The sequence below is a fragment of the Heteronotia binoei genome, chromosome 11, assembly GCF_032191835.1.
Source record: "Heteronotia binoei isolate CCM8104 ecotype False Entrance Well chromosome 11, APGP_CSIRO_Hbin_v1, whole genome shotgun sequence".
Classification (NCBI taxonomy): Eukaryota; Metazoa; Chordata; class Lepidosauria; order Squamata; family Gekkonidae; genus Heteronotia; species Heteronotia binoei.
The window spans coordinates 46,160,821-46,174,581 of record NC_083233.1 but is presented as its reverse complement, the minus strand read 5'-3'; the positions used below and the strand labels follow the sequence as shown (position 1 = coordinate 46,174,581).

Below are 13,761 nucleotides of genomic sequence, written 5' to 3'. Positions count from 1 at the left end.
GGGGGGGGGAGTGTAAATGACTGGGGAAGGCAATGGCAAACCACCCCGTAAAAAGTCTGCTGTGAAAACGTTGTGAAAGCAACATCACCCCAGAGTCGGAAAGGGTACCTTTCTTTTCCTTATATAATAAAAGCCCTTTCGTCTTGGCAAAGCAGAGCACCCGGATTGGTTGGAACTGTGCATCAACCTTTGGCCTGTCAAACCATCAATCAACTGTTGATGCATCACACTGGTTGACTCTGCTCTCCCCCAGGATGGACAAGGATTGGCCCTCTGGGGAAACTGCTAGGCAGTAACTGCTGCTAGGCAACTAACCTTGCTTCTCTCAGTAAAAAGCAACCAAATTTGGTTCTCTCAGTAAAAGGCAGTAGAGGAGGCCCTTTCAATTCCTATTTTGGTCTTTGAGGGACAACTCACTGGTTGCATCTGTACCTCTCTCCTGCCTGAGTGGCTGTTGCTAGCCAGCCAAGCTGATTCTGTCAGTAAATGGCAGCCAAACTTGGTTCTGCCAGTTTCTGGCTCTCCCTACTCTCCAGTTGGCTAAGCTGCCTGTCGCACTGCTTTGCAGAGAAGACAAAGAAAGCCTTCCCTTGACTGGCTGAGAGATGGAAGAGGGAAACAGGCATAGAAAAAGCCTTTTCACGATTGGCTGAGGGAGGGAAAAGGAGGGAAGGCTTTCTCTCGATTGGCTGAGGACTCCTCCCTATTCTCCTCTGGAAGGGAAACAGACAGAGACAGGGGGGGAAATGGTGTCCTGTAGCACCAAGCCAGATACAGAGAGAGAAATATGGAGGGAAAGCAAGACACACAGAGAGAGTGAAGTTCTGTGCTTAAAATCAGTAACATTATCAGAGAGAGATAGTGTTGGTCTGAGGGAGAACTCATTGCGGCCAGTCCTGACTATGGCTGCCAGTTCCAGGTTGGTGGGAAATTCCTGGAGATTCTGTGGTGGAGTTTGAGGAGGGCATAAGAGTTTGGGTTTCAGAGCAAGGTTTGCCAGATACAGGTTCTTGCTGTGGAAGCTGACTGGGTGATTTTGGACCAGTCACAGACTTCCAGCCTAACTTATACCTCACAGGATTGTGATGCAGATCAAAGAGGGGGGAAGAGAATGATGTAAGCTTCTTTGGTTCCCCCCCCTCCACTGTAAAGAAATGCTATCCTTTTCCTACACAGAGGCTGCAGGGAGATGGAGGTGACAGAAAGCTGAAGTCAGAGGGGCAGATAAAGGGAAGGAGATAGGGTTGTCAGCTCCTGGAGATTTAACGGGTGGAGCCTGGAGAGGGTGGGGTGTGAGGAGGGCTGAGACCTCAGACAGGTACAATGCCATAGACTCCACTCTCCAAACTAGCCATCTCCTCCTGGGAAACCACTGTTCCAATCTCCAGGTGAGGGCTGGAGATCACTCAGAATGACAACTGGTCTCCATATGGCAGAGATCAGCTTCCCCTGGGAGGGGAGAGTGAATGCTTTCACTTGGGTGGTATGTCAGTAAGGGGGGGCCCTCACCCAGAGCCTTTTTCTAGGGCCCATTGTATTTTTCTCCACAATGGGCCTTATTCCTAGTTAAATTATAAAGGCAATGTACAAATGACCTTGTGAGGATATTAGACAGTTATCTGCTCTGGGAATGTTCTCTAACAGTACTTTAACGTTAAAGAAATGGAAGGTGTTTATCCCTGAACACCTGCAGAGCTATTAGTCACTCAACTGAGAAATAATTAAATTGCTTTTTGCACTAGGTGGCACATTTCTTGTTGAGCAAAAAAATGAAGAGCTGGGATTTATATCCTGCCTTTCATTACCCAAAGAGCAGCTTACAATCTCCATTCCCTTCCCCTCCCCACAATAGACACCCTGTGAAATAGGTGGGGCTGAGAGAGCTCTGACAGAAACTGCTCTTGAGAGAATAGTTTTGAGAGTACCTGTTGTTAATACTGTTTTAGAATTACCACCTTTGTGGACATGATAAACAATACTTTCAAAAATCATACTTAAAATATTAAAAATTCCTTGTTCAGCACTGAAGTAGCCCTCACAGGTGTAAAAGACTTGCCCAGACAAGCCCACAGTTGAGCTGGGATGCAAACCCAACCCTTCAACAGTACTCTATCCACAACTTTTTCATTATGTATAGCATTTCAAGCCCTCTTTGCTGCTGCAATAATTACCCCAACCCAACACCACCACTTTTCCCTCCATTACATATACACGATTCATTATATGGTTAACAAGATGCTTTGCATTCAAGACTGTCTATCACAAACGTCACAAGGAAAAAGAAAGGGTTGTGAAGGAAGGTGAAAGTGCAACACAGAATGGCAAAAGAAAGAGTGGTGGTTCAAAGACTTTGGTCCCTCACATGATGATGAAACATTTTTTATCACCTCTGCCACATGCTTTAAATTACTGCAGGAACCAACTTGGTAGGAGCATAAGGACTGAGGAAATAAAAAGGGGTGTTTGGACAACAGTGGCACTAGAAGGCTTGCATCCAAGGCCTGCAATAATCTAACTAAAAGCACTGAAATCACAATGAAATCGAACAGCACTTTACAAATTTTACATACAAATGTTGAAAGAAAGGAGTTTACCTGTCTGTGAGGGGCTGAGAAGGGATTCTTTTACCTAGAGATGGCAAATCCAAAGAGTCTGGCTTTTTATCTATTCTGAGGCATGCTTGAATGCTGAGGAATTTAAATATATGTACTTTGCCCTTTAAGCATACCTGTTCAGAAGCAGATGGGGAGGAATATTAACATAACCAGATAAAAGAATTTACAAGACCCCTTTTTGAACCATTCATTATCTCACCAATGCCCCTCACATGCACACTTTCCCCCATTCATCATGGGTAACATAGCAATTAGCTCTGACAAACTCCAACATGTGCTATAAATGCTATGCCTGCAGGACAAAGAAAACAAAGCAGGCCTTATTGATCTACTCCAATGGCCAGTGCTGCCGTTGACTTTTTCTACACTTATACAGCATGGACAAAGACATTAAATAGCATCATCACACAACTCGTCCTCTTGTTAGGCTGCTCAACATCTTGGTGATGAATGTGTCACATTCACTTCAGAAAATGTACAACAGTTTCCCAATTTATAAAGACAAGCATAAGACATGTTCTTTCTCTTCCAGCTATATCCCTACAAGCAGATCAAAACCAACACTGAAAAGCAGCCAGATACAAAGGGTGTTTTTCCAAATGGCTTTGGGCCAAGAATGGCCTATTTCCTTAATGCGTAGGAAGCTGGCTGAATAAGCACTCTCAAAAACCCTCTCCACTTCTGAAGAAAATAAAATGGTTTTAACGAACCTGTGCTGGTGGTATCTGCATTGGATTATTATCCAAAATTATTACTTGCAGATGACGCAGTTTCCTGTAACAGACTGGTATCTCTGTGATTTTATTACAAGAAAAGTCCAGTTTTACCAAAGGAAGATCTCCTAATTCTGTTAGAAACAAAGATCAGAAACTCAGACACTGCAAGTGATCTACATTTTTACATGAACTAATAAGCAAGCTTGGAGGGGAGGCTTACCATCAGGTAGTATATGAAGGTTATTTCTTCTTAAATTTAATTCTCTAAGTGACTGTAGTTTTCCTATTTGTTGTGGAAGGACCTGGATTTCATTGCAACTAATATCCTATGTGAAGAGACAAGGAGTTAGAATGCCAAATAGCTTGAATGCAATTTTAAGAAGCAGCCATAAGAAAATAGCCAAGTAAACCCTGTCAGAATGTGATGAAGATGCTACAATGCCCTGGTTTATCATTCCAGTTTTCATTGAGTTTACAGCAACCCTCTGCTTTGTAACAGAAGGGAGAGCTAATTTAAGGCAAACATTTTCAAATTAAAGACATTTATTCAGTACGCCAGCAGATGACAGCACGCTGCTGACAAGGGATTCCACCAGTATTGTGGAAAGCAAATGGGTACAAAGTAGGCTCCTTTATGAATATTAAGTATCAAAGATACAGCATATTACTGTCAAGTTCATTCAGAGAATTTTGAAATAGTACTGTTTTAAAAGTGGAAGTGTCAAAACAAAACCTGTCCCTTGCAGAGGAATACATTCCCTATTATAAAAGACCTCATAAATCCTCTAAGGGAGACTTGAATGTGTTAGTGATAATTCTACCTATGGATCAACAAAGTCCTCATTGCATGATTAAACTAGCACTACACCTTCAAAATATGACAGCATTTTGTTTTGGTCTCAAGTTGCTAGTTACAGCAAATGTTGAAGCAAAACTAAAAGGTGCCCTTCAAAAATGAAATGAGGCTCCCATCTCTCACTACCACCAACATGCATTCAAGTATAGTAATGGAGGTTCATCCTAGGATACTGAAGCATAGAGAGCTCAAATTGTAAAATTTCTTGAATTTACATTGGACTACCTACTAAATGAAAAGAAATTAACGCAAAAAGTTAAGTGAAGAGACTGACACTTACCAATTCCATTAAGTCTCGCAATTTCCCAATTTCTTCAGGAATGGACACAAGCTTATTATTGCTGACAACTAAAACCTTAAGTGGCAGATCAAACAGGTGTTTTGGCAAAGTTGATAAAAGATTTCGACTAAAAAGATGGAACAAAATATGTGGTTAATATCCAGCAACTATCAATTATTTAACACACACAGAGCTAGCCACAAGCAAGTTAAAACCAGAACTTTTTTCTTCTGACCTGATATTACTTCCTTATAAATCTAACTGAAGTGGCTGGCAGTTGGTAACTAAATGGCTGCTTAAATTTCTTTGTAGAAAAGCACAGTTTAAATTCTCCTTCCTTTATGAACACAGAAATCTCATCCAAATCAAGCTGTAGTCTGTGATTCAATCTGGTCCATCTATCTTGAATGCAGACTGAGGATGTTCTAATATGTATCAGTAAATCTCACACTGGGACCAAACACAGCATTTTTAATTCAAGAACATAAAGTTCTATTTGGGACCAACAATGGAATGAGGGCGGGGGACACTTACTGGGTAACAGATTTTTCCTGTGGGAGGGGCAGCAATTTTGTAGGTAGCCATAGGATATCCAACTAACACTACCACAAAGAAAAATGAGGAACTGAAGACAGCTCAAGGGGCAAAAACATTCATGAAATGCATCCCACCACACCACCACCTGACTTTTTTGGAAGAGTATTAATAAGAACAGTCTGCTTAGCATGTAACAGCTTCTTTCACTCTGTTATACAAAGTGCCTGACTTCCATAGAACCAGATGAAATCTGCTGACTTGTCAAACATTTTGATTTTGAATAAGATATCAGACACTGAATGCTCTTATTTCCACTTTTCCCCTCATTTTTTCCAAAGTATCCAGCATCCAAAACCAGATCACAGCTAAATGAACACACCAAAAGTAAACCATATGACACTTAAATAGATCTCACAGGGCACCAATCAATATCCACTACCAGCCTAAAATACGTTCAACAAATGCTTCTCTAATCTTACATCAAAGTCACCCAAATGAAGTAATTCCCTTGGCAGCCTAGTCCACTACTTGGCTAATTTAGCAGTTTTGAAGCCTTTCCTAATTTTGTCTCCAATTAAATATTTTGTACTTTTATCATGTCCTCCAAAATGTGTTTATCCTCCAACCTTGCAGCCCTCAACTATGTTTTCTCATGTTCTACTCTTTCAGCCAATCTTGCTTGTATCATTATTGTGGCTCTATCTTGTAGTCTTTTCCAGGTAACAATACTGGACCTCCAAAATGTGGAACAGGATCCACACTTTCAAACACTTCCACAAGAATAGTTAATAAAATCATTTAAATTAATTGTCACAAACCTAGTATGCATAAGGAGTTTTAAGTGGGAAGCCATGCTGGTCTGCTGTTGAAGAACAAGATTTGAGTCTAGTAGCACCTTAGGGACCAACAAGTACAGTAACACCTTAAATACCAACAAGACTCAGGGTATTCAGAACATAGATCCAGGTGGGCAGCTGTGTTGATCTTCTCTGATCTGGTCTGGGAACAAGGAAAATAACTCTACCCAGCCAATTGCCCCACTCCAAAGAAAAAAATGCTGCAAGGTCATCTCAATGCTTCACAGAAGACAGATGGAACCTATGACAGACTCTCATCACAATTAAGGATACATCAGTCTCCAATTCTGATATATTTATAACCTTCAGTATGTCCTCCCACCACAGCTGAACCCAAACAGATGATAACCATATATACTAAGCTCATTATTCTTTTAATCTGTTAAAAACACCTTAATTATTCTGTATGCTGACTGCCACATTCTATATGTTTAACTCTCATTTCTATTTTCATTCCATTGTATCTGAATTCATGTGCTTGCACATTGAAGTTCATACCATGAATAAATCTTTGCAGGTCTTAAAGGTGCCACCAAGCTCAGTGTTCAGAACAGTGGGCATCCCACCAGGGCTGAATAGGGACATAGGATTCTTATCTTATTATAGATGCTAATTTTCTCCCACCCCAAAAAAAGGAAGTATTCCCTGATTACACTTTGCATTGTACCTTTGCAACATCCCCCCCCCCCACCTTCTAACTGGAATATAAGGGTTCAAATACAGTCCTATCTGTATTTGACAATGGGAGCTTTGATTCTTGAAAGCTTATACTCCGGAAATTTTGTTGGTCTTTAAGGTGCTACTGGACTCTAATACTGCTCTCATGCATAGGGAGAACCTCTCTGGCAAATAGTTAAAGAGTAAAGCATAGCTGACAAAGCAATTACAGAGAATCACTCAATTTTCACCAGTTTACAAAAACTGGCTACTGAAACACACCCACTATAGCTAGCAGTTCCATTGTGCCTGATAACTGATTCACACAGGATGGCTTTTCCTATAAATGTATCTCTGGAACAGCAAAACAAAACAAAAAAACCCACTGTTGTGTATAATAATCCAAGACTAATTTGCCAGTTGTACATGTATTGGAAGCTGCTATGACATCTGCATGTAACAAAAGATAACTATTAATATACAACACTCATTTCTTATACCCATGTAAGAAAGGTGACATATACACATTTGCACATAGTCTAAACAAAACTAAAAATGGTATACACTGAAGGTACTGCATACACACACTACCACCAACATTCTTCAGAAAAGGTAGTTTTTCCAGTACCACAATCAGCCCAGCCATTATTCATAAGCATGCAAGATCAGCAAAGCTCTTTCAGCATTAGTTAATTCCCAAACACTGAAACTGAACAAACTTTTACCTTCACATGTATTGACATCATTACCTGAAACAGGAACACCAGGAATAAAATTAGACATTGGCAATGTCTGATTTACAGACTGGAAAACAGTCCTCCAGGAAACTCTTTCACATAGAAGCACGTGGATAACTGAAGCCCTGATTTACTGGAATATCTAACAATTAGGTTACATGGTTCGAAAAGATTACCAACCTGATATTCAGATATGTTAGCATCTGCAGATTTTTAATTGCTTCAGGGATCGATTTGATGCAGTTGTGATACAAGTTCAATGTCTCAAGTGGTGCAAACTGCCACACATCAGGAGGAATTTCAGCAAATCTGTTCTTGGAAAGGTCTAAAAAGGAGAAAAACTCTTAAGGGTCAGTATTGTACTACAGTTAAAAAAAAGTGTGTAAGAAATGTGCTACAGTATGACCAAAGCTTTAGTGTAATTGTTTAGAAATTTGATCTTATAAAGTAAACTAAGGTTAAATCCAACACTTAGCGCTGAGGATGGGAGGAAATGTGAATTCTGCCTTGTTTCTTTAGAATTCTGAAAAGGGAGGTCCTCTCTGCAAACTTTTATAACTACCAAGCAGACAGGATAGCTTTCTGGAACTGGTTTCCTAAGATTCTGGTTTAAGAGCAGCTGCTGTTTCCTTACTGTAATCCATCCTCTTCAGCAACACAAGAGTGATACAGCCTTAAAAAAAAAGGTAGTTCTCTACTCTGTCCTGATTAAACAAAGTCTCCCTTCTTAAAACCACTGTATTCTTTCTCCCTCCCCAATGAAAACAAACATGACATTTCCTCACCTTCACCCACCGTTATTCTCCCTCACTCCAGACCACTTAATTACCCCTGCGCCTCTCCCTTTTTTTTTTTTTTTGCCAAGGCTAAAACTTAAGGCCAAACTAGACATGACAGTATCCTTGTGGCCAGGGCTTTTTTTAATAGAAAAAACCCAGCAGGAATTCATTTGCATATCAGGCCACACCCCCTGATGCCAAGCCAGCTGGAACTAAACTGCGTTCCTGTGCATTCCTGCTCCAAAAAAGCCCTGCTTGTGGCTGCCACGTGGATGCAGACACCATTTTAAAGATTTAAAAATGTCACAAAGGCTCAATCCTGATTTGGACTCACAGTGCAGTAAGCTGAGAGACTCTTGTTACCCACACACATTTTATCAAGTGCTGAAATGGCTGCACCCCCATCGTGGCTGCTTCAGCATTTGAAAAGGTACAGGAGGAAATAAGAGTGGTCACTGTAGCGTTTTAATTGACTTTAGAATAGCAGAGGCATCCTTGCAGCAATCACAAGGAGGACACTGTCATGTCTAGTTTGGAGTTGGACCTCAGACTGCAAACTGCCTGAGACTTAGACTAGTTCTTTGTCTTTTAATAATGCAGTTCTAAACCAGGTTATACCATTCCAGGGCTTTTTTTGTAGCAGGAACTCCTTTGTATATTAGGCTACACCCCTCTAATGTAGCCAGTCCTCCAAGAGCTTACAGTAGGCCCTGTAAGAAGAGCCCTGTAAGCTCTTGGAGGATTGGCTACATCATGGGGGTGTAACCTAATATGCCAAGGAGTTTCTACCACAAAAAAGCCCTGCACCATTCAAAGCCAACTGACTTCAATGGACTTAGGAGGGTATAACACTGGTAAGGACTGCAGTATAAATTCTGTAAAGCTGCATGCCCCACATCAAATATAGCATTGTATGTTATTACAAAAAAACCCAGACTATATCAACAAATTATGTGTTTTTGATGATCTCATTATTGTTGGTTATTTCACTATTTATATGTAAAAAGAGCACTAAACACTATATTTCTGAACTGTGTCTCCATTGAAATTACTTTGGTTGTATTTTTGATTAGATGTGTTATTTGTTTTATTATTCTATAAAATTACAATTTAGAAAAATAAAATATTATAAATGTGAAAAAATATAGCACTGTACAATCACCATTATGAAAGTATTCTGCTGCAGCTGCTGGGTTAAAATATCTGTGATACATGTATCAATGACAAAAGAAGAGTACTGAGGCAGCTTAAACATAATAGATGCTCACTGGAATCCTATGCAGAATTACTGCAGTCCAACCTCTTTGAAATCAATGGGCTTAGACATTATTGTATTCAAAGCTTGCATGACTGCCCTTTGTCAGATGCAGACACCAATGAAGCTAGAATATACAATGCCTACATTAAGGAGATAAAATCAGCTGTGTACAGCCTTTAAAAAAAAAATCTTAAAAACAATTTGTAGATATTTTTCTACCAGGTCTTCTAATTAATAAACTCATTTGAATGAGTAACAAAGAGAGAACCAGCTAAAGGATCAAGTGTCCCCGCAACAGTAAATTTTAGATAAATTACAAATATTATATCTTTGGTTCCAGCTTCTTGCAATGCTCCTTCTAAGCTGTGGAGTCTTGTAAGCGAAAATTCTACTTTGTGAGCTGCTGGCATTAAAGCTGTGAGCGAGTGATTGCTGCATAATTTAATTCGCTCTGAGGCCATCCTTCCTGAGCTAAGACAAAAATATGTAAGCTGGAGGTTAAAAAACTGAGCTAGCTCATACTAACTCAGCTTAGAGGGAACGCTGCTTCTTGTGCTCTGTCACATGAACAGATGTGAACAAAAGCAAACCCCAAAGGCTGATTAATACTTCCCAAGGCCACAGTGTTTCCTTCCTTGTCTGCAGAATATTGTTATTACTTCATCCTACCACAAAAAGGGAAGCTGAATATAAAAGTCAGTACTTTTCTGTCTTGTATACTAAAATGCATTGCTCTGCTTAAAGTTACAAAGACTATCTGCAAGAAGCCATATCATGGAAGGAGAAACACAGTATAACAATCTGCCTGTTAAATGCAAAAAACATTAATTTCTGGTAAGGCATTAAAGAGAAATAGTGGCTAATTTGTAAACACAACCCTTATGATACAGGAAAGCAAATCCAAGAGGGATAAAATTAATCCCCCCACCCCGTTTAGAAATTCTACACTACAGTTACAATTAAACAAAGCCCCTGGGCTTGTTCACAGCCCAAGCCTACCAGTAACACACCAATATTTTTAGTATCCAGAACTTTGTGCTGGTGGCATTTAATTTCAAAAGAGGAAATTTAGGATGTCCCAAACAGATGTGAGAGAGATCCATGAACAGTTAACCCCAAGTCTTGAATTTCATGTTTAAAACAGCTGGGGCAGAAACCACAATTTAGACAAGGACCTTGACAAGGGGGGAAGAATGGGTAGCAATATTTTGTCCCTTGCTGTTTTCTGGTTCAGTAAAACCAGTTTCTAGAAAACAACAAAAAATGAAAGGATGCACGTCATGGATCCAGATCAAAAAAGCCTGCATCACTTTTAAATAAAATAAAAGGAGAAGAGAGATTCAGTCACAAATTTCCCACTTCTCTTCTAGTTATAGCCTCAAACGTCCTCAAGTTGCTTGGAAGCTGGACCACAATAATAAGCATCAGATACAATGTACAAAGATTTGGCAAGGTCTAAGAGAAGGCTACCAAGCATAGTAAATGAGCAGTCAAGAAAGTAATGAAAGGGAGGGAGGCCTTTTAAAAAGAAGAGGTACACAGCACAAATGCTGGCAACACAAAGAGCTGACAATAAGAATTTGAAGTCCATACTGCAAGGAACAAGGCAATTAAAAATTAATTTCATTCAGGAGCAGGAAACCAGCTAGACAGGTGGCAGGGCTGCTGGATAACAAAGATGAGGAAGGAGTAATAAAGGAGGAGAGCTTCAGCAATACATCTGAACCAATATATTTGAGGGCGGCATCTGAAGAAACAAAATGAGATGACAAGAGACAATTTATTAACTGGCTGATGAAGCAACAAGTCTGTATATACAAATGGCAAATGCCCAAGACTACTTAAGGTATTCAAATATGAAACAACTGATCTTGCAATAAATATATTCAACTTGCCACTATGATTAGTTTCCTTACAGGAGGACCAGAAGGTACCTGATCTAACTTCAATATTTAAAAAGTAAACCAGGTATTGGCAGACTCATTACTTCTTGAGGAAATTGGTGGAAACATTGTTAAAGCCAGAATTACTGAAGAGCAGGTGTTGCAGAAGAAAAATCAGTACAACTTGAACAAAGGAAAATTCACCCTCACCAACCATTTAGAATCTTTAACAGTCAGCAATCATGAGATAAAAAGACAAATACCCTTGTGGATCAAAAAGTTAAATAATGGGAACAGACAAATGGAGTAAACAGACAGTTCTTGCAAAAAAAATTATGAGAATAAAATGGAGGAGAGGAAAATGACGCAAGTCAGTATAAGCCCCAACTAGAAAGAAAGAAAGAAAGACAGGGTATAAATGAAGAAAAAATGGAAGACAACATGCATCCACCACGGTCCAAAAACATCTGTACTAGTATCATTTAATATTCATATACAAGAGAGAGAGGAGAAATGCAGTCTATTTGCATATGACACCAAATTACTCAAAATGGCAAGAGCAGACTGTAATAAAGCTCCAAAAAAGGGGGGGATCACATCTATACTAATGAGGTCTGATTCGGCAGTGACAAACCAGGAATGGTGTCTTGGCATCATGATGCATAGTTCAGTGAAACTGGCAGATTAGTGTACAGTGACAGTAAGAAGTAAAGTCCACAAAGACTGCCACAATTGATAATGCCTTATAGAAACCTATAGCGCAGGTCCATTTAGAAAAGTGTATCTAGTCACTGTTACTCCATCCCTAGAAAGATTATCATGGGCTACAACAAGTACAGAAGAGGCCTACTAAAGTAATAAAAAATGGCACCTTTCCTTATGAGGAGTTGTCAGCAAACAGCTCGTGAGCTACCTACAGCTCACCACGAGGAGCTGCAGACAACTTGAGCATAACCTACAAGACCCTGGGAAAAGATCTTGAAAAGATCTGCTTTAGGCTTTTTAAAAGGTTTTTTTTTTAAATCCATACCATTTTCCTCTGTATTGCTTCATTGATAACTATTTCTTGTACTCTTTCTAGTGTATGTTCTAGGACTGAACAATACTTGGTAACATGCCACGGGGTGGAGACAGGAACTCTCATTAAAGAATGGGCTGGTTACCTCTTGGCTAAAGCATCTGAAGCTTCTGCTGTTTAGGAGAAAAACGCAGGGAGGGGCAAAACTGAAGTTTATAAAATTATACATAGAGAAAGCAAAGAGTTCCACTTCTCTCACCACATTATAAGTTGACATCATCCAAAGAACTGGACTGACAGATTCAAAACAGACAAAGAACTTAGGTACACAACAATTAAAATAAGGAATTTGCTGCCACAAGATGCAGTAAGTACTAGTTTAGGACTCACTTTACACAGTCACCTTTGTATTGTGGTTAGTATCCCACATGTTTCTCTTGGAGGTAATTTAAACATTTTTACTCTGTGGGTTCTGTTTCTTCCTCTTCTGCCTAACTACTTCCTATTTCAGATTTCTTTTACATTTCAAGTCTTTTCTTGATTCACATTTTTTTTTCAACCCTCTCATTTAAGGATGTCTGCCTTTTTAGGTAGTACAAAAGAAAACTATTTTTTCCACATCTGAACATAAAGCAGCAGATAGATTATCTAGCAAAACTCCAAGTACATCCAATCCATTCCATATATCCTATCCCAGAGATGGTATCTTGAAGGAGAATCAGAAATCAGAGAACATTTCAAGGCATATCAGATGGGAAAGCGTTTACACACTCAACACAGTAAAATAAGCAGACCGAAACACCAGACCAAATATGTAAAATGGCTCTTGGATTACTGTAGAAGGTGAACTAGACAAATTCAAGGAGTTCAGGTTTATCAGTGGCCTTAATCAGAGCTTTAACAATACAGGAGTCTGTTACATGCATGACCTGCTTATAGGCTTCCCAGAAGCTTTTGACTCACCACTGATAAAACAAGGTGCTTGATGGACTTTTGTTCTGATCCAAAAGAAGTCTTTGCAAGTTTAGGTATTTAAAACATTTCTGTCACCTTTCAAGGCTCCCAAACTGACAAACATTAGAAGATTCCAACATTTCAGTGTTGTAGACAATATATTCTAAATTCAAGAACACTGCAGGGAGAGAGCAATACAAGAGCATTGCAGGGAGAGAACGTAAGAGCAGCCTGGCAAGATCAGACCCGTGGTCAATCTAGTCCAGCATCCTGTCTAATGCAGTGGCCAATTAGTTACTCTGGAAGACCAACAACAGGGTATATCAGGCCTTCCCCTAATATTGTCTCCTGGCACCGGCATCCAGACATTTACTACTTCTGAATGTGGAAGTTCCTTTTAGTCACCATAGCTAGTAGCCATTGATAGGGCTATCCTCCATGAATCTGTCAAATCTCATTTTCCACATTGTTGTCCACTCACCCAATATGTAGAGATCCTCCTGGAGCTCCTCATAGTTGAAGGAGAGGGATGGTGGCTCAGTGGCAGAGCATCTGCTTGGTAAGCAGAAGGTCCCAGGTTCAATCCCCGGCATCTCCAACTAAAAAAGGGGTCC

At 39.8% G+C, this 13,761-nt stretch overlaps 1 protein-coding gene across 5 annotated transcripts in view; it reads right to left on the bottom strand.

Annotated features, from left to right (window-relative positions):
• The window catches only part of LRCH2 (leucine rich repeats and calponin homology domain containing 2), a 59,464-nt gene that overhangs the window by 30,003 nt on the left and 15,700 nt on the right, over window positions 1-13,761 (bottom strand). For all 5 annotated transcript variants that reach the window (XM_060250336.1, XM_060250337.1, XM_060250334.1 and 2 more), the window contains exons 2-6: window positions 7,436-7,580; window positions 4,468-4,594; window positions 3,552-3,657; window positions 3,326-3,462; window positions 2,595-2,728 (exon numbers count right to left, since the gene is read on the bottom strand). In XM_060250336.1, coding sequence (XP_060106319.1) covers window positions 2,595-2,728; window positions 3,326-3,462; window positions 3,552-3,657; window positions 4,468-4,594; window positions 7,436-7,580 — 649 coding nt within the window. The remainder of the gene's footprint in view (window positions 1-2,594; window positions 2,729-3,325; window positions 3,463-3,551; window positions 3,658-4,467; window positions 4,595-7,435; window positions 7,581-13,761) is intronic.